Source organism: Cherax quadricarinatus, chromosome 17, assembly GCF_038502225.1.
Source record: "Cherax quadricarinatus isolate ZL_2023a chromosome 17, ASM3850222v1, whole genome shotgun sequence".
Lineage (NCBI taxonomy): Eukaryota > Metazoa > Arthropoda > Malacostraca > Decapoda > Parastacidae > Cherax > Cherax quadricarinatus.
In genome coordinates, this window is record NC_091308.1 from 46,284,805 (window position 1) to 46,306,499 (window position 21,695).

The following is a 21,695-nucleotide window of genomic DNA, read 5'->3' on the forward strand; positions in this document are numbered from 1 at the left end:
TCCTCGTCACTGGCAACACTCCACACTCTCCCTCACTCCATCCTCGTCACTGGCAACACCCCACACTCTCCCTCACTCCATCCTCGTCACTGGCAACACCCCACACTCTCCCTCACTCCATCCTCGTCACTGGCAACACTCCACACTCTCCCTCACTCCATCCTCGTCACTGGCAACACTCCACACTCTCCCTCACTCCACCCTCACTACTAGCAACACTCCACACTCTCCCTCCTTCACCCCACACTCTCCCTCCTTCACCCCACACTCTCCCTCTTTCACCCCACCCTCAACACTAGTAACACCTCACACTCTCCCTCCCTAACTTCACCTGATTCTAACAGAACACCCTCATCCCAACAGCAGCCTCTGCCTTCCTCTCTCCGCCTTCAATTTATCAGAAGATTCATCCTTCACCAGTAGTGTTGGTACATTCTTATTGTACGAGCGACTCTATCAATACGAAGTCAACTCCTGCAGAACGAGACCACATCAAAACATAGATGATGTTATGACATCAGTTCGTCGATGGCTACGTCAGTGGCAAACAATGTTACGCGAAATTCATAAACGAACTGGTAAAAAGTTGGGATAATTGCCTCAGTAGGCTTGTTGATTATTTCAAGAAGTTATCAGTGAGAAATTTTAAATAAGGTTACAGTAATTGTCTCTCAGTTAAGAAAAAAGGTGGACACTAAGATTTTTTAATTTGCCTTCGTATATGTTTTTATAGATGTATACGTCGTTGTTTTAGTTTTATTCTCAAGTTTGTATATTGATTTTTTTATGTGACTTAATGGGAAATAGATTCAATTGCTGCACGACCAGAGAGAGGTATTCCTCGTATCACCTAACCCCAGGAACCTGTACCTCAGTGATTCTTGAGATGTATCCCAGTATTTTTTTATTTTTTTTTTTTATTATCACACCGGCCGATTCCCACCAAGGCAGGGTGGCCCGAAAAAGAAAAACTTTCACCATCATTCACTCCATCACTGTCTTGCCAGAAGGGTGCTTTACACTACAGTTTTTAAACTGCAACATTAACACCCCTCCTTCAGAGTGCAGGCACTGTACTTCCCATCTCCAGGACTCAAGTCCGGCCTGCCGGTTTCCCTGAATCCCTTCATAAATGTTACTTTGCTCACACTCCAACAGCACGTCAAGTATTAAAAACCATTTGTCTCCATTCACTCCTATCAAACACGCTCACGCATGCCTGCTGGAAGTCCAAGCCCCTCGCACACAAAACCTCCTTTACCCCCTCCCTCCAACCCTTCCTAGGCCGACCCCTACCCCGCCTTCCTTCCACTACAGACTGATACACTCTTGAAGTCATTCTGTTTCGCTCCATTCTCTCTACATGTCCGAACCACCTCAACAACCCTTCCTCAGCCCTCTGGACAACAGTTTTGGTAATCCCGCACCTCCTCCTAACTTCCAAACTACGAATTCTCTGCATTATATTCACACCACACATTGCCCTCAGACATGACATCTCCACTGCCTCCAGCCTTCTCCTCGCTGCAACATTCATCACCCACGCTTCACACCCATATAAGAGCGTTGGTAAAACTATACTCTCATACATTCCCCTCTTTGCCTCCAAGGACAAAGTTCTTTGTTTCCACAGACTCCTAAGTGCACCACTCACTCTTTTTCCCTCATCAATTCTATGATTCACCTCATCTTTCATAGACCCATCCGCTGACACGTCCACTCCCAAATATCTGAATACGTTCACCTCCTCCATACTCTCTCCCTCCAATCTGATATTCAATCTTTCATCACCTAATCTTTTTGTTATCCTCATAACCTTACTCTTTCCTGTATTCACCTTTAATTTTCTTCTTTTGCACACCCTACCAAATTCATCCACCAATCTCTGCAACTTCTCTTCAGAATCTCCCAAGAGCACAGTGTCATCAGCAAAGAGCAGCTGTGACAACTCCCACTTTGTGTGTGATTCTTTATCTTTTAACTCCACGCCTCTTGCCAAAACCCTCGCATTTACTTCTCTTACAACCCCATCTATAAATATATTAAACAACCACGGTGACATCACACATCCTTGTCTAAGGCCTACTTTTACTGGGAAAAAATTTCCCTCTTTCCTACATACTCTAACTTGAGCCTCACTATCCTCGTAAAAACTCTTCACTGCTTTCAGTAACCTACCTCCTACACCATACACTTGCAACATCTGCCACATTGCCCCCCTATCCACCCTGTCATACGCCTTTTCCAAATCCATAAATGCCACAAAGACCTCTTTAGCCTTATCTAAATACTGTTCACTTATATGTTTCACTGTAAACACCTGGTCCACACACCCCCTACCTTTCCTAAAGCCTCCTTGTTCATCTGCTATCCTATTCTCCGTCTTACTCTTAATTCTTTCAATTATAACTCTACCATACACTTTACCAGGTACACTCAACAGACTTATCCCCCTATAATTTTTGCACTCTCTTTTATCCCCTTTGCCTTTATACAAAGGAACTATGCATGCTCTCTGCCAATCCCTAGGTACCTTACCCTCTTCCATACATTTATTAAATAATTGCACCAACCACTCCAAAACTATATCCCCACCTGCTTTTAACATTTCTATCTTTATCCCATCAATCCCGGCTGCCTTACCCCCTTTCATTTTACCTACTGCCTCACGAACTTCCCCCACACTCACAACTGGCTCTTCCTCACTCCTACAAGATGTTATTCCTCCTTGCCCTATACACGAAATCACAGCTTCCCTATCTTCATCAACATTTAACAATTCCTCAAAATATTCCTTCCATCTTCCCAATACCTCTAACTCTCCATTTAATAACTCTCCTCTCCTATTTTTAACTGACAAATACATTTGTTCTCTAGGCTTTCTTAACTTGTTAATCTCACTCCAAAACTTTTTCTTATTTTCAACAAAATTTGTTGATAACATCTCACCCACTCTCTCATTTGCTCTCTTTTTACATTGCTTCACCACTCTCTTAACTTCTCTCTTTTTCTCCATATACTCTTCCCTCCTTGCATCACTTCTACTTTGTAAAAACTTCTCATATGCTAACTTTTTCTCCCTTACTACTCTCTTTACATCATCATTCCACCAATCGCTCCTCTTCCCTCCTGCACCCACTTTCCTGTAACCACAAACTTCTGCTGAACACTCTAACACTACATTTTTAAACCTACCCCATACCTCTTCGACCCCATTGCCTATGCTCTCATTAGCCCATCTATCCTCCAATAGCTGTTTATATCTTACCCTAACTGCCTCCTCTTTTAGTTTATAAACCTTCACCTCTCTCTTCCCTGATGCTTCTATTCTCCTTGTATCCCATCTACCTTTTACTCTCAGTATAGCTACAACTAGAAAGTGATCTGATATATCTGTGGCCCCTCTATAAACATGTACATCCTGAAGTCTACTCAACAGTCTTTTATCTACCAATACATAATCCAACAAACTACTGTCATTTCGCCCTACATCATATCGTGTATACTTATTTATCCTCTTTTTCTTAAAATATGTATTACCTATAACTAAACCCCTTTCTATACAAAGTTCAATCAAAGGGCTCCCATTATCATTTACACCTGGCACCCCAAACTTACCTACCACACCCTCTCTAAAAGTTTCTCCTACTTTAGCATTCAAGTCCCCTACCACAATTACTCTCTCACTTGGTTCAAAGGCTCCTATACATTCACTTAACATCTCCCAAAATCTCTCTCTCTCCTCTGCATTCCTCTCTTCTCCAGGTGCATACACGCTTATTATGACCCACTTCTCGCATCCAACCTTTACTTTAATCCACATAATTCTTGAATTTACACATTCATATTCTCTTTTCTCCTTCCATAACTGATCATTTAACATTACTGCTACCCCTTCCTTTGCTCTAACTCTCTCAGATACTCCAGATTTAATCCCATTTATTTCCCCCCACTGAAACTCTCCTACCCCCTTCAGCTTTGTTTCGCTTAGGGCCAGGACATCCAACTTCTTTTCATTCATAACATCAGCAATCATCTGTTTCTTGTCATCCGCACTACATCCACGCACATTTAAGCAACCCAGTTTTATAAAGTTTTTCTTCTTCTCTTTTTTAGTAATTGTATACAGGAGAAGGGGTTACTAGCCCATTGCTCCCGGCATTTTAGTCGCCTCATACGACACGCATGGCTTACGGAGGAAAGATTCTTTTCCACTTCCCCATGGACAATAGAAGAAATAAAAAAAGAACAAGAGCTATTTAGAAAAAAGAGAAAAACCTAGATGTATGTATATATATATATGCATGTGCGTGTCTGTGAAGTGTGACCAAAGTGTAAGTAGGAGTAGCAAGATATCCCTGTTATCTTAGCGTGTTTATGAGACAGAAAAAGAAACCAGCAATCCTACCATCATGCAAAACAGTTACAGGTTTTTGTTTCACAGTCATCTGGCAGGACGGTAGTACTTCCCTGGGTGGTTGCTGTCTACCAACCTACTACCTACTATCCCAGTACTGATTAGATAATCCCAGTACTGATTAGATAATCCCAGAACTGTACGTCAATGCAGACCAGAAGCTCACTAGCTCACTTCAGACTCTCAAGAAGCTCAGAAATAATAGATCAACTCTCTCAGAAGACGTGGGAGCTGTTGGCGTATACCTTCTGAGGCCCGGGAACTAGAGCCCGGCTATGGTAAACACACTGTATTTGCAGCTAACGCAGTTATATCCACGAAATTAGGTTTGGTTTTCCACTAAATTTTTTAAATCTTAATGTTTCCAGGTTGGTAGAGCCTGAATCAGAGACATAAGCAGAGGTGCCTCAGTCACAGAGCAATCACAGAAAGTATCCCAGTATCCCATAAGCCCAGCCCTCTCTACCTCAGTACAGACAAAAAAAATAGTGCTGAGTGTGGCAAATGTTTCTAATGGAGTTGAATATTATCTTTGAAGATTTGAAGACACTCAGAAAATGCCATTCGCAAGTTACTGTCTGGGAACTAATATTTTTAATTTCTAGAAAAAAAAAACCCGGTAAATTAGGTTTTGACAGTCCAAATCAAGTCGAATTTTCCGTTGTGAGATTTACCAGCTGTTAGAGTACAGTCAGTCAGAAGAGAGATGCGAGAGTACAAAACCAATCAGAAGAGAGAGATTCTAGATACACTGAGCAGACACCAAGTTGTCAAAATACACTAGTACTGTTAAGTTTGATGTTTCTCGGAAGTCACATTCTCAAATTATCTGAGCTGAAGGTTTGAAGCTGATCGGATGAAGCATTCACAAAGTATCACATGTAAAGAAGTGTTTCGGTTCCCAGTCTCAACATAATATTTATATAAACACTAAAAAGACCATAATCAGTACGATAAACTAGTTATGTGATTTGAATTCGATCGGAAGAAGCATTTGCCAGTTTTTACATGCCAAAGGAAATTAGTTAATAACTTTAATGGGAGAATAAACACACTGAAAAATTAGATTTTTTTAATATACTGAAATTTTTCGTTGTCACAACTCCACGGGAATTTCGTGGTATATATCGCCTAGTGATTGTCATGTATAAGTTAAGATTATACATTCACACGTAAACACGTAAATGTATATGCATACTCATAAGAATATTTTTCTTGGATTGCGCAGCTAATGAAACACATCTACTGCTACGACTACTATACTACGACTAGTACGACTGCTACTACTGCTACGACTATACTACGACTACTGCTACGACTACTACTACTACTATTACCACTTTAATGGTATTCCCTCCTCTCGTAACACTAGTCCCGGCCTCCGCCTCTCGCATGTATTGGCTCCCTTCCCTCCGTGCTTTTGTGTGACTAGTTAATGGTCCAAATCGGACCAAAACGTCGTCATAAGTTAGTCTCCTGTGTGCTGGTTATTTGTGTACGAAATATACCAACTTTCTTTTATACTCAGAATTGTTCTATACATTACCACGATTTTTTTTTACCATTGTATAAAGTCTCTCTGCATGGTAAGACGTGGTCCAAAGTAACTTAGTGTGGTAAGACGTGGTACAAAGTAACTTAGTGTGTTAAGACGTGGTACAAAGTAACTTAGTGTGGTAAGACGTGGTCCAAAGTAACTTAGTGTGTTAAGACGTAGTACAAAGTAACTAAGTGTGTTAAGACGTGGTACAAAGTAACTTAGTGTGTTAAGACGTGGTACAAAGTAACTTAGTGTGATAAGACGTGGTACAAAGTACATGGTACAAAGTAACTTAGTGTGTTAAGACGTGGTACAAAGTAACTTAGTGTGATAAGACGTGGTACAAAGTAACTTAGTGTGGTAAGACGTGGTATAACATGAAGGATGCTTATGATGATCAACACCCCTACGGCTTAGTCGTAGATCATGTGACCTGGAGGATCAATATCCGATTAATCAGGCTGTTATTACTGGCCACAAAGCACGACTCATAAGGAATTGAACTGAGGAACTTGTCAAGCGCCCTCTTGAAGACAGTTGGAGGTTTATTGGTAATTTTCCTTATGCATGAAGGGAGGACTTTGAAAATTCGGGGTCCTCTGACACTTATTGAGTTCTCTCTTAGTGTGCACGTCACGCCACTACTTTTTATTGGAGGTAGTCTGCGCCCTCTGCCAGGTCTCTTGCTTTTGTATGGAGTGATTTCGGTGTGCAGGTTTTGGACCATTCCTTCTAGTATTATCTTGGTGCAGATTATGATTCACCTTTCTCGCCTACATTCCAAGGAATACTACTGAAGGGACCTCAAGCGTTCCCAGCAGCTCACATACTTAACTGAATGAATTCGTGCAGAGATGTTTCTCTGTAAATTTTCCAGATCAGCAGACTCGCCTGCTTAGAACATGGCCGTTAGTATAGAACAGTATTCCAGTCTGGAGAGAACAAGTGACTTGAAGAGTATCATCACTGGCTCAGCATCTCTTGTCTTGAAAGTTCTAGTTATCCAACCTATCATTATCCTTGCAGTAGCAGTGGCAACATTTTTGGTGATTCTTGAACGTCAGATCATTGGACGTCAGCAACCGCAAGTCTTACAGATGGAACTTTCACTCTGTTGAATGACTTTGAGATTATCCTGTACTTCATTTCAAACCTATTTTCTTTCTTTCATTTTTACAGAGTGGAGCAACTAAAACTTGTCCTCTTAGGTCTACTGGAAGACTTGATTTATGTCCTCTTGAAGATTTATTGTTTTTGAAGGCGGGAACTCTCACTAACAGTCTGGTGTCACCAGGAAAGATGTTACGATGATGTTGGTTCTTGTTATTGTCGAACATTAACATGATTAGCAGAAGTGGGCGAGAGATATAACATGTCTTAGCGTGATGTAACGTGGTATAACGTGTCGTAGGGTGATACAACGTGGTTATAACGTGACTTGCTGTGATGGTACGTGGTATAACGTCTTGGCGTAAAACAACGGGGTATAATGTGTATTAACGTAGAAATACGTGGTATAACGTGTCTTGACATGATGGAACCTGCATAACGTGTATTAGCGTGATACATTGTGGAATAACGTGTGTGTTTGTGTGAAACAATGTGGTATAACGAGTCTTAGCGTGATACAGCGTGTCTTACCGTGATATAACGTGTCTTGGCGTGATACATCATGATAACATGTCAAGGTTGGCATCCCCCAGAGATTGTATTCAGATTAATATCTCGAGTGGGTTAATAACCCAAGATAACCCAACCTCTCTGGCTATGTTTCCGTTCATGCCCTTGGATCTTCCTTAGGAAGCGACCCACGACACACAACTCTTAACTGTTTACCTAATAACATTAAACAAGGTCTCATTCTGCCCAGTATTCGACTCGGATGATTCAGGCTGTGAGCCGAACGCAGAGCTACGAGGTACCTACTTTCCCTCTGCTTGGCAGAGCTACGAGGTACCTACTTTCTCCTCTACTTGTCAGAGCTACGAAGTAGCTACTTTCCCTCTGCCTGGCAGAGCTACGAGGTACCTACTTTCCCTCTGCCTCACGGAGCTACGAGGTAACTACTTTCTTTGCCTGGCGGAGCTACGAGGTACTTACTTTCTATGCCTAGCAGAGATACGAGGTACCAACTTTCCCTGCCTAGAAGAGCCACGAGGTACCTACTTTCCATACCTAGAAGAACCACGAGGTACCTACTTTTCCTGTCTGGCAGAGCCACGAGGTACATACTTTCTATCTACCTGACAGAACTACGAGGTACCTACTTTCCATCTTCCTGCAAGAGTTTCGAGGTGCCTACTTTCCCGCTGCCTGACAGAACTACGAGGTGCCTACTTTCCATCTGTCTGGGGTAGAGTTAAGAGGTAACTATCTCTGCCTGCCGGAGCTACTAGGTACCTACTTTGCCTGGCAGAGATACGAATTACCAACTCTCCTTGCCTAAAAAACCCACAGGGTACCTACTTTCCCTGCCTAGAAGAGCCATGAGGCACCTGTTTTCCTCCGCCTGGCAGAACTACGAGATATCTACTTTGCCCATGCCTGACAGAGCTATCAGATACCTACTTTCCCTCTTCTTGGCAGAGTTACGAACCACATACTTTACCTGGCAGAGCTACGAGGTACCTACCTTTCCTGCCTAGAAGAACCACGAGGTACATACCTACAGCCTGTCCGAGCTACGAGGTACATAACTTTCCTGCCTGACAGATCTACAAAGTATCTACTTTATCTGCATGGTAGATCCACAAGATACCTACTTTCTGCCTGGCAGAGCTAAGAGGTACCTAAATTTCCTCTGTCTGGTATAGATACGAGGTACCTATTTCCCCTGCTTTTCAGACCTTCGAGGAACCTACTTGCCCTACCTGGCAGGGCTACGAGGTACCTACTTTCTCTGCCTGGCAGAGCTAAAAGGTACCTACTTTCCCTACCTGGCAGGGTTACAAGGTACCTACTTTCCCTTTACTTGGCAGATTTTACATATGCCACCGAGGTGGCTAGTTTATTGTGCACCTCATATCCATCCTGTGGAGGGTAGCGTAAGAACATATCGATTCACAAAAGGCCTAGGAACTAGGACCCAATAGGGCTAACAGGAGTACACCTGTTTTTATATCTGCAGTTCACTTATCTGTTACAATATGGTATCTTACTTTCATCAATAAAATATCTTGACATGTCACATAGGTTATCATACTGTCTATCTCTATATTCCTCAATAAGTGGACAATTAAGCACATAGTGTTCAAGATAGTGACCATAAGGCTGGCCGCATACTTCGCATTCGGTTTAACCATCATCTGTGTGTCTCCCAAACTGCCAGAAGTACTTGTAACCAAGACTTAGTCTGGCCACTACAACATCAGTCAGTCTGTTCACATTGCAAGTTGCTGCATAAGTGTACTTATCTACGTTCATATTATCATAATGGGTTAGAGATCTACTCAGGCTTCTGATTGCATTCCTATAACAATCAGTTTCATTATTTACTTCTCTCCTAATATTATTCCTAATGCTACACACAGATATACCAAAGTTATATTCAACATTATCCGTCAGGGTACTCTTCTTGGCTAACATATCAACTTTATCATGAAGGAGCAATGTGTGATGGTATCCATTACAATTGTACATTAATTCCTTTTTCCCGGATTTTTGAGTATCTGCATTTGGCTTCTGCATTGAGCATGTTGTTAGATTCATTACACGAGTCAAGAGTCTTCAGTGATGACAGAGAATCAGTATTGATGAGTCAATCTCTGTTTCTTAAGTTAGCTTTCGCGATATTAGGATGGTAAACAGTTCCGTCTGCAGTGCAGACACCCATTTGTTAATTCTTATGCCTAACTCAACGAAGTTCCTATCGTTCTTAACCAGTTAGGTGGCAACAAGAGCAGATGCAGCCCTGCCATTAGACTCCTGCTTAGATCCATCGGTGTATATAATTTATAACTACCAGTTAGGCGAGAAATTTCGTCCTGAGCAGTTGCTTTTACAAGTGATTTAAGGAAGGGATTACTACTAATGAGCTTCTTGGGGCGGCTTTCAGGTATGTGATATTAAATGAAGGCATTTTCCATGGAGGAGTGAAATGCTCTCTATCTGGTAGAGCTACGAGGTACCTACTTTCTCCTCAACCTGGCAGAGCTTCGATGTACCTACTTTTCCTCTGTCTGGCAGAGCTACGAGGTATCTAATTTCCCTGCCTGGCAGAGCTACGAGGTGCCTACTTTCCCTGCTTGGCAGTGCTACGATGTACCTACTTTTCCTGCCTGGCAGAACTACGAGGTGCCTACTTTCCCTGCCTGGCAGAGCTTCAAGGTATCTATTTTCTCTCTGCCTGACAAAGCTACGAGGTACCTAGTATCTCTCTGCCTGACAGAGCTACGAGGTACCTATTTTCCCTGCCTAGAAGAGCCACGGGGTAGCTACTTTCTATGCCTGGCAAAGCTACGAGGTAGCTACTCTACCTCGCAGAGCTTCAAGGCACCTACTTTCTCTCTGCCTGGTAGAGCTAAGTGGTACCTACTTTCCCACTAACTGGTAGAACTATGAAAGTACCTACTTTCCCACCGCCTAGTGGAGCTACGAGGTACCTACTTTCCCACTGCTTGACAGAGCTACGAGGTGCCTACTTTCCATGCCTGACAGAGGTACCTAATTTCCCTCTGCCTGGGAGAGTTACGAGGTAAATATTTTCCCTGCCTGCAGAGCTAAGAAGTACCTACTTTTCTTCTGCTTGACAGAGCTACGAGGTACCTACTTTCCCTGCCTGGCAGAGCTACGAGGTACCTACTTTTCATGCCTGGCAGAGCTACGAGGTACCTACTTTCCATGCCTGGCAGAGCTACGAGGTACCTACTTTCTCTCTGCCTGGTAGAGCTACGAGGTACCTACTTTTCCTCTGCCTGGTAGAGCTACGAGGTACATACTTTCCTTCTGCCTGGCAGAACTTCAAGATACTTTCCTTCTGCCTGACAGAGCTATGAGATGCCTACTTTCCCTGCCTGGCAGGGCTTTAAGGTACCTACTTTCCCTGCCTGGCAGGGCTTTAAGGTACCTACTTTCCCTCTGCGTGAGAGAGCTACCTAGGTACCTACTTTCCCTGCCTGGCAGAGCTATGAAGTACCTACTTTCTGCCTGGCAGATCTACGGGGTACCTACTTACACTTTGACTGACTACTTTCTTTATCTAATAGAGCTAGGTAATGTATGTACCTCGTAGCACCTAGAGGTGCTACGAGGTACATACATTACCTTTATCTGGCAGTGCTTCAAGGTACTTACTTTTCCTCTGCCTGGCAGATCTACGAAGTACCTACTTTCCCTGCCTGGTAAGGCTACGAGGTACCTACTTTCCCTGCCTGGCACAAGTGTACGAGGATGGCCAATAATTTGTTCGCTGAACGAGGCCTACCAGGCCTATTATTTCTTAATGTGTTGATTAAAGTGGTAATGTATAGCCAGGTAGTGGCTTGGAGGGAGAGAGGGAAGGAAGGGAGATGAAGGGAGAGAGGGAAGGGAGATGGAGGGAGGGACGAGGTAAGGAAGATGAAGGGAGAAAAAGAGGAGGATACAGGGAGGGAGGAGGTAAGGAAGAAGGGTAAAGGGAGAAAAGGAGGAGGGAAGGAGATAGAGGTTGAGAGGGAGGGAGGAGAGAAAGAAGGAAGATAAAGGGAGGGAAGGAGGAGGAAGGAAGGGAAATAAAAGGAGGAGATGGCTGGTGGAGGATGCATAAAGAGAGGATAGACTGGGATAGAGCGGAGAGAGAGAGAGAGAGAGAGAGAGAGAGAGAGAGAGGTAGGGAGGGAGAGGAGGGGGTGAGAGAAGTGTGTGGTGGGGGGCGGTGCTCCCTCTCCTTCAGCACTACCACTGAAGGTTCATTCATGCAAGCGTTGAATGTCATACAATAGCGTGCTTCATTATTATTCTGAATAGCGAGGATACACGCTTGTATAGAGCTGTATGATCGAGGATACACGCTTGTATAGAGCTGTATGATCGAGGATACACGCTTGTATAGAGCTGTATGATCGAGGATACACGTGCGTATAGAGCTGTATGATCGAGGATACACGTGTATAGAGAGCTGTATGATCTCCCTTCATTTGCCTCTCTACAGTCAGTTCATTAAAGAGGGTTATTATTCATATTAAGTGTATGTAATCACCTAATTCCTTTTACCGGGGTCGAATCATTGTTCCAGCCCCGCCTCTTATTTCTAATCGGCTGGGTACGGCCTGAACATACCTACCTGGATACCTGGATATCACAAGGATAAATGAAAAATGTCTCCGCGGGTTAACGCCCCCCTCCCCATGGACCGGTTCAATACCAGGCCTCCTGGTAGATCAACCAGGCTGTTACTGCTGGCCACACGTACGAACTACAGCCTGGCTGGTAAGGTACTGATTGGTGAAAGCTGTCAAGTTCCTTCTTGGTAACCAGATGTTTGCTGGTAATTTCTCTTATCCACAGAGGGATGGTGATGAAGAGTCGGGGACCTCTGACACTCAGAGCAGTGTACTCAGAAATCAGTTAGTCCTGAGTATATTTCTCGTGCCTCTTGATTTAATATAGACTGATTTCAGTGTCCAGGTTTGGGACTAATCAATCAATGATTTTCCATGTGTAAATTATGATCTACCTTTTTCGCCTACGTTCCGAAGGAGAACAGTTGAAATACCTGGAGTATACCTGGAGAGAGTTTCGGGGGTCAGCGCCCCCCCGGCCTGGTCTGAGACTGGGCCTCGTCCTATGCAGTATTTATGCAAAAATTGCCCTGTACGTAAAGAAAAAAATATATTTCATTGTGCCTGTTTATTAAATTATTGTAAACTTATCCAAAATATATTTAGTTGGACTGTACGAACAATGAAAGAACTCTGGACGCTTTCCAGCTGAAGAGAGTCGTCTGCCTGGAAGGTGGCTGTCAGTGGCTAACGCGACGGTCTGGAGTTTTGAGACTCTCAGACCGCGAGTTCAAACCCCACCCGTGGTATGGTTTGTTTGCAATCGTGTCATTACGATTTCGTGAGTCATACTCAGTACAGGGCAGAACTCCAGCCTGGAGAGAACAAGTACTTGAAGAGTGTCATCAGTGGCTCATCCTCTCTTATCTTGAGAGTTTTACTTAACCAGTACATCATTTTCCTTGCGGAGGCAATGGCAGGATTGTGGATAAATGGTCCAGAGAACCGACAAGTCTATAAATTAGACACATGTGCAACACTTGGGTATCTTTAATGAGGAAAGTTTCGCCACACATTGACTTCATCAGACACCTATACATAGAAGAATTGTGGAGATCAGAAGGAGTTTGAGGTAATCAGTCCCTCAGCCTGGAGTCGATATAACAATCATTCTTGAAAAGAACGTAGCATATGCCAGAAGCAGTTACAGGCGATATTCTTCTTTGTATAGGACTGATGAAGCCGCTGTGTGACCAGACGTTTCCTCAATCAAGATACTCAGTGTTGTACATGTGTGTAGTTTACCAGTGACAATATCGTTGTGATCCTTCAATGTGATTTTTATGACATCATTACTTATAAGTCTCACATAGGACTTTCCCTCTGTTTAATGGTTTAAGTCTGACCTGTACTTCGCTACAGTTTGTATTTCCTCCGTTCTGAAACTTGTACTCCTTCTGGTGCCTGAGCCTCACTACAAGACCTGTTATACAACCACTTGAAGATTTTGTGTGTTTTCGGCTGATGTTATGGTGCTGCGATTTATGGCCTTGTATATGTCAAATATAAAAATGAGATATAGCAGGGCGAGAACTGTGCCTAACAGAGCTTTCCATTGTGGCAGCCACAAACTTTACTTTGCTTACTAATACTTTTTAGGTTTTATATGGTAAGAAGTTAAATATCTATCTGTCCATTTCTTGTTATTCCTTCTGTATGCATTTAGTGTATTATCATACCATGGTCGCACTTGTCAGTCGCCGCTCTAAAAGCAGTGTACACTGCATTGGTATTTAACTTGTCTTCCAGTGTGTCCAGGACCACGTCTTAATAATCAGACAGTTGTGAAAGTCAGGAACGACCTGTCCTAAACCCATGCTGCCCTGGGTTGTGTAGTTGTTGTAAATCTATGTGATTAACATTCAGGTTTCTTAGGACCCATTTTTTTATGACTGAAGTTAGCGCTACTGGTCTATAGCTTTTTTCATTTGCTCTAATGCTGCTTTTTTGAACTGGGGCTGTATAAGTGATTTTTAATTACTGTGGAATGGCACCTGTGCCCAGGTTCCTCCTCCATGAAATACTAAAGGCTTGGGATAATGATTTCTTGCAATTTTTAATGAATATGAAATTCCACGAGTCTGGGCCTGGAGCAGAGTGCATGGGCATGTTGATGGTAGCTTCTTCAAAGTCAACTATGGAGAAGGTTACATCAGAAACTGTGGAGATGTTGCAGGTGTCGTGAGTCTAATTCATTAAAAACTCGTTATAGTTCGATGTGTAGACTAGTGAATGGGTAACTGAAAACCAAGTGGTATTGTAATTTCGGTATTTCACTCATTTTATTGTTGTCATCGGTATTTGCTCTGCTTTCTTTAAGTAAAGGTCCTATATTGGATGTTTTTTTTTCCTGGATTTTGCAGTAGGGAATTCATCCTCATAAATTGTCGTGTTTCTCTGTCCTAGGCCACGGTACAGGCAGGTCTGTACCTCGATCATGTTGTGGTTTGAGATTTCAGTCTTCGACACCTTTTTTTGTCGTGGACTAGGTCTTCTGTGTTCTTAAGTATAAGGTTTAGGGTGTTTCCCAATCTGATGGTTCAGCAGTCTGCTGTTGTGTGGGACTTAATGAAAACTAGCTATAGGATTCTCTCTACCTTTACAGTCTTGTCACAGTCTTCCATTCAAGAAGTCACGGATTTGGTGGGCTTTCAAGACAATGTTTGATGTCCAATAACTGTTCCTTGAACTCCTGGTAAGTTGTATCCAGTGGCTTATACACAAGCACAACAACTAGGCTCTGGTTTTCGAGCTTGAATCACTGCCAGAACTTCGACTACATCATTAGTGATGTTCAATAGTTCATTGTATACCAACTATTTCTTAACATATAGGTCAACCCTCACACCTTGTTGTCTGTTATTCCGGTCACATCTGTTAGGTTGTATCCTGTAATCCGATTTCATTATCAAAATTGTGTTGAACGTTAGTCTCCGTGAAGGCTACGAACAGTACATTTGATTCGGTGAGAAAACCACTTATAAACTTTATATTATTGTTTTTTCTTAGGTTTGAGACCTTGTACATTTGTCAAAACAAAATGTGATACGTTGTTAGTTGCTCTTCTGCTGCTGGGGTGGGGTTAGGGGGCTGTTGGTTGACTTTAGTATCAGTGACTCTGTTAAACCCTCCACTGACTTTGATTCCAGTCCACCATGGCAAACAAGCGGTGATATATTCAAGGCATTTCTCGATATTCTTTTCATGGCACTAATAACTACCTGTTGTTTGTATGATTATGCTTGGCGCATTCGGATTTACTTTCTAGATGATTTATATGCTTCGAGAAAGAAAATCTGGACATTTAAGCCAAATTATTGTTAAAGAGTTTGTAGGACCTGGAGCGACATGTTCCTTTACCCAAGAGATTTCATCATTCCTTGAGATGGTTGTATATACAAGGTCCCATTCTGTCAGTCCAGGTTGGACCGTATTTACAGATGCCCCAAGAGTAGAATTTGCACATTTTAAGTTGCTGTTGGCTGTTGTTTTGGGGCTCCGAGTTCTTAACTGGTGTTATTTCCGGATCTGTACCGTAGCAGGAACGAACACTGTCAGCAACACCAGTACCACAGCCAGAACGAACACTGTCAGCAACACCAGTACCACAGCCAGAGCGAACACTGTCGCAACACCAGTACCACAGCCAGAACGAACACTGTCATCAGCACTGGTGCTAGAACCAACGCTGCCTCCAGCACTGGTAACAGCCATAACCATTACTGACTTCCTCAGCGCTGACACTAGTACTACCACCATCTTCACTAGTACGACCATGTACACATACCCTAGAACCGTCAGTCACCAGCACCAGCATCACCAGGACCGGTGACAGGACTAATAACAGACACTGCTCTTGGCCCACCAGAACCACCAGTACCAGTGTCAGCACTGGGAGGCCAAGGATGTGCACAACGTCAACATGGATTACTCAAAGATACCAGTTCTCTCATCCATCTTGGTTTGGTGGCCTATACCAACGATCTTGTCCCCCTATCGTATATATTCTGGGTCCCTTCTCTTCGCGCTTCTGTGTGACTAGTTAATGGTAAAAAGTGGGACCTAAACGCCGTCATAAGTTTTTTTCTCCTATGTGTGGGTTATTTGTGTATTGTTTAGTGATCTCAGTGTTTTGTGTATTGTTTAGTGATCTCAGTGTTTTGTATATTGTTTAGTGATCTCAGTGTTTTGTATATTGTTTAGTGATCTCAGTGTTTTGTGTATTGTTTAGTGATCTCAGTGTTTTGTATATTGTTTAGTGATCTCAGTGTTTTGTATATTGTTTAGTGATCTCAGTGTTTTGTATATTGTTTAGTGATCTCAGTGTTTTGTATCAAAGGAAAAAGACGAAATTGACGTTATCTCTCTAATTTAAGAAAGTTAAACTATCCACGTATTCAGAAGACTGAGAGATTTGTGTTTCATTCCTTCTGTCTTCTTCAGATAGCCCAATAGACCGCATATTTGACATGAAATATATCGTGGATATTCCATGTGGTTCCCACAATGAGGACAATCTCCATCCTGGTTTTCCATATCTTGCGGGTTTATTGGGAGAGGTTACAGGGTTCTTTGTTGGTGTGGTTGGGGGAGGGGTGTCTTGGGTGGTAGTGGTAATTGTGGGTGGGGTGGTAGGTGTTGTGGGTGGTGGCAGGGGACTGAGGTTGTGGTTGTGGCCGCTGGTCTACCTGGATGGTGTTCCAGGGGTCAACCCTCCCGTGGCTCGGTCCTCAACCACGCCTCCAGGTGGATCAGGACCTGATCATCTAGGCTATTACTGCTGACCGCGTGCTATCCAAACTAGGAACCACAGCCCGGCTGATCGGGAAGTAACTTTAGGTATTTGTCCAGTTCCCTCTTGAAGACATCCAGGGATCTGGTGGTAATTCATTTTATATATGATGGGAGGCTGTTGAATAGTCTTGGGCCCCTGACACTGTGTTTTCTCTTAGTGTACTCATGGCACCCCCGATTTTCATTGGTTTATGTTGCACTGTCTGCTAATCTTTTGCTCTGGTAAGGAATGAGTTCTGTGTGCAGATTTAGGACCAGTCCTTGTAGGATTTTCCAGGAATAGATTACGATATACTTTTCTCGCCTGTGTGACTTAGAGAGGATCATCATTGGCATGGCATTCCTTGTTTTGAAAGTTCTCATTATCCATCCTATCATTTTCCTTGCATATGTGAGTGACCCTGTTGTGATCCTTGTAGGCGAGATTCTTGGACATTATCACTCCCAGTTCCTTCACATTAGTTTTTCGCTCTACTGTGTGGTTTGAATTTGTTGTATTCTCGGTTCTAGCTATTGTTACCTCAAGTTTTCCATAATGGAGTAACTGAAATTTGTCCTCATTGAACATTATACTGTTTTCAGCGGCCCACTGGAAAAATGAGTTGATATCCACTTGAAGATTTACCGTGTCCTCAATAGATGAAGATTTTAGTAACGTCTGCAAAAAAAGACGCTGTACTATGGTTTACATCTGTCTATGTCAGATATGAGGATGAGGAGAAGGATTGGGGCAACAATCGTACCTTGTGGAACGGAGCTTTTCACTGGCAGCCTCTGACTTTTGTGCGCTATCACACCATAATCGCACTTGCTGAAGGTTTTCGCAGTCTGTGTATGGTACAAGTACATTCTGTCTATCCTCCACTGCATCCAAGACCATATCATAGTGGTCCAGTACTTGCAAGAGGCAGGAGGGACCTGCTCTAAACCCATGCTGCCCAGAGTTTTACAGTTCTTGGGAATCCAAATAGTTGGCGATCATGCTTCTTACAACTTTTTCAAGGATTTTTATAACGCGGGACGTTAGAGCTATCGGCCTATAATGGGCTTAATGTAGGTGATGTGTGTTGTAGACCCCTCACCCAGGATCACTCAGCAACTATTTAATGCCTTCTCGTTTCTTCGCTTGTTATCACATTTTCTGTTTGTGATTGATATTGTACCCAAGCTTTGGCTCTGACGTTATTAAAAAAAATCACTAAATTTAGTTTATCGCGTATTTCTATGCCTGGCAATAGCGCCTGGCAGTGGTATCGGGTTGGGTAGGTAGTGACTGGCAATGTTATTGGGAGTCGTATAGGTAATAATGGTAGAATTACCGGCAGAACGTTAGGGGGAAATGGAAACCTCTGCCTCAACCCCTCAGTTCTCCTACCATTCTCTATGTGAAAAGAAATCTTAATTCAGATCCCTGAAAGTAGTTCTTAGGTTAAGTAATCCAACATATACTATTTATTTCGTCTCCTAGCGGCCCGGAACAAGACTAGGTCTCCTAGTGTGTGAACTGATCAACCTGACTGTTGGTGTTAGGAAGCCCAACGTATGCACCCCACCCCGGCTGATTAGGAACTAACTAGGGTGAATATGATGATGGTATTTAATACCGACAAGTTGATAAGACACATGTGCAACAGTTAAGTATCTTTATTCAGAAACGTTTCGTCTACACAGAAGGTTTCTTCAGTCGAGTACAAAGAAGGAAACAGAAGCAATGAAGATGATGTTATCAGTCTATTACCCTCGAAGACACTGCAACACAACGGTATCTTGATAGACAGGACATCTTCGATAAATTTACTGCCTGACTACTAGTTATGAGTAAGGTTGGATTTGAGATGGACCTACCCAGTAGGTTTGCTACACTGCCTCTCAGTGATTACATTCTTTCTTCTACTAGTGGGTCCCACCTCTTCTGTCGTCTAAATTTTCTGCGCCTCACCTGTTGCTGAAGAACTCTTCTCCAGGCTGAGGGACTGACCACCTCAAATCTACGTCTTCTTTACATTTCTACTGCTTCTGCTGCCTCGTTTGTTCTCAACTGAAGAAGCCTATTGTGTAGGCGAAACGTTTCGTAATGAAGATGCCTACCTGTCGCACATGTGTCTTGTCAACATGTTTGAAAATGACGCTAAAAAATTTTATGCAAAATTAATAATGAAATTGACTGCAAATCCTTATAAGCGACTCTGGATACATTGAGCACAGTGATGTATGGATATTGGAATTTAATGTAGATGAATGCCATATAAAATGACAGAAACTGAAATCAGTCCACATGAGGAATATAAAAATTGTGACAAAATATTGAAAGTGTCAGAGAGATCTAGGAGTTAGCATTAACAAAACGTTGTCATCGGAAGATCATATAAATAAAAATTGTGAGAATTCGTATGGTACATTTGCAAACTATAAGATAACTTTCAGATATAGTTTATATTAGGCCAAAACTGGAATATTTGGCGGTAGTGTGGCACCCACATCTTAAAAACACATAGATCAGTTAGAAAATGTTCAAAGAAAAGCTACAAAATGGCTGCCAGAGTTGAAAAAAAATATGTACTATGATGGAAAGTTGAAAACGTTGAAATTGCTGCATGTTGGTTGACATGAGGAAATTAGGAGACATGATAACCACATACAAAGACTTGAAAGAGTAGATAAAGAATATTTGTTGGTAGTAGTAACAATGATACCAAGAGGCTAGCGTTGGAAATTAAGGAACAAGTGGAATGGAAAAAGATAGATTTATTTTTCTTCTCAAGCAGTGGTTAATCAGTGGAATATTATTCAAGTAGGAATTAGTGTTGCTACCATTGTAAGCTGAAAGAGTTATGTGATGTACAGAGTACTGCAGACGAGACACTAAGAGCATAACTCTGCTTTTGTAGCTACAAATAGCTAATCTTCCACTATGAGAAACACAAACACACACACACACACACACACACACACACACACACACCCACAGACATACATACACACACACACACACACACACACACACACACAGCTCCAAATAATTAATGACAACCAAATGTGTATTTGATTCGAAAAACACACGAGTTGGCAACACCACCTCATTACAGCCAATAGGAGCGAGGAAACAAACTCACTCGCTGGCAACTCTTTCGCGCGCTTTTTCGATGCAATCAAAACAAACGGATTTATTCATGTTTTTATTTGTTTTGCTTCTCTTTTTTCCATCGGAATCGAGTTTTCCTTCATTATTTTTTTTTACAAATTTATCACCTGGTGATATGCCTTTATATGTATGTGTGATGTATTAATGTATATATGTATTTGTGATTTATTTTACCTATATATGTATCTGTGGTTTTATTTTTCAGTTATTTTTTAAATCTGTATACATATATCCTCCCGACCCCCCCCCTCCTCTCTCTCCTACCCAGAATCTTCCCTCCCTAAATCTAAATCTCCCACCCACTGTACACCCTCACCCATAAAGTGTTCTCTCCTACAGAGTTCTCCCTCACTCTCCCTCAGCATATACTCAGCATGTGACTCTGCGTGTCTCCCTGACAGAGTGCACACTGCCCGCTGCCTGGCACGATGGTTGGTTCCACTCTGGCGTTGAGGATCCAGTCGTTATCGATGAAAGCAGCATTAGCTTTAAGGGCGCTTGTGTCAGGAACGAACGCGACCGCTACTTACTGAAGGACCTGTGAGTATAGTCTATATATTATCAATACCATCTATATTCCGCTGCAGGACCTGTGACTATTCTGTATATTCTCTATACTGTATATTTACCCTGTGTATATTAATGCTAGTGTTTGTATGAGTGCATAGTCCCTGCCTGTGTGTGTGTCTGTGTGTGTGTGTAGTTCATTTGTTTTCGTGTGTACTAAAATTCCCTACCATTGTGGGGATGGGAACGCTCTCTTGTCTATGACGATAGTGGTCATAAGAACATAAGAAAGAAGGAATACTGCAGCAGGCGTACTGGTCCATACGAGGCAAGTCCAAGTGTCCTACCTGCTTAAGCCAGTGACCCAACCTAGTCAGGTCAGGTCACATCCACTTAAAGAAGGAGTACAGTATCAGACCTACTAGCAGAAGCTAGTCAGGTCCAATTCACACCCACTCATGTAATTATTTAACCCATTTTTAAAATTACACAACGTCTTAGCTTCTATGACTGTACTCGGGAGTTTGTTCCACTCATCTACAACTCTATTACCAAACCAATGCTTTCCTATATCTTTCCTGAATCTGAATTTTTCTAACTTGAAACCATTGCTGCGAGTCCTGTCTTGGCTAGATATCTTTGGCACCCTATGTACACCCAATTTATTTATTCCCGTTTTCCATTTATACACCTCAATCATATCCCTCCTAATTCTACGTCTTTTTAGAGAGTGCAGATTCAGGGCCTCAGTGTATCCTCATAAGGAAGATTTCTGATACATGGGATCAACTTTGTCATCCTCCTCTGTACGTTTTCCAGTGCATTTAGATCCATTCAGTAATACGGTGACAAGAATTGTGCAGCATAATCTAAATGAGGCATAACCAAGGATATATAGAGTTGAAGAACAACCTGAGGACTTCTGTTATTTATACTTGCTATGAAGCCAAGGATTCCGTTAGCTTTGTTGCAAACATTTTTGCACTGTTGTCTTGGTTTCAGGTTACTTCTAACCAGAACTCCCAGATCCTTTTCGCA

At 42.5% G+C, this 21,695-nt stretch overlaps 1 protein-coding gene across 1 annotated transcript in view; it reads left to right on the plus strand.

Annotated features, from left to right (window-relative positions):
* Nucleotides 1-21,695, plus strand: part of LOC138852841 (uncharacterized) — a gene marked incomplete at its 3' end in the record, with an annotated part of 1,165,962 nt that overhangs the window by 637,246 nt on the left and 507,021 nt on the right. The window contains 1 exon segment of the mRNA XM_070086012.1: nucleotides 20,552-20,690. Coding sequence (XP_069942113.1) covers nucleotides 20,552-20,690 — 139 coding nt within the window.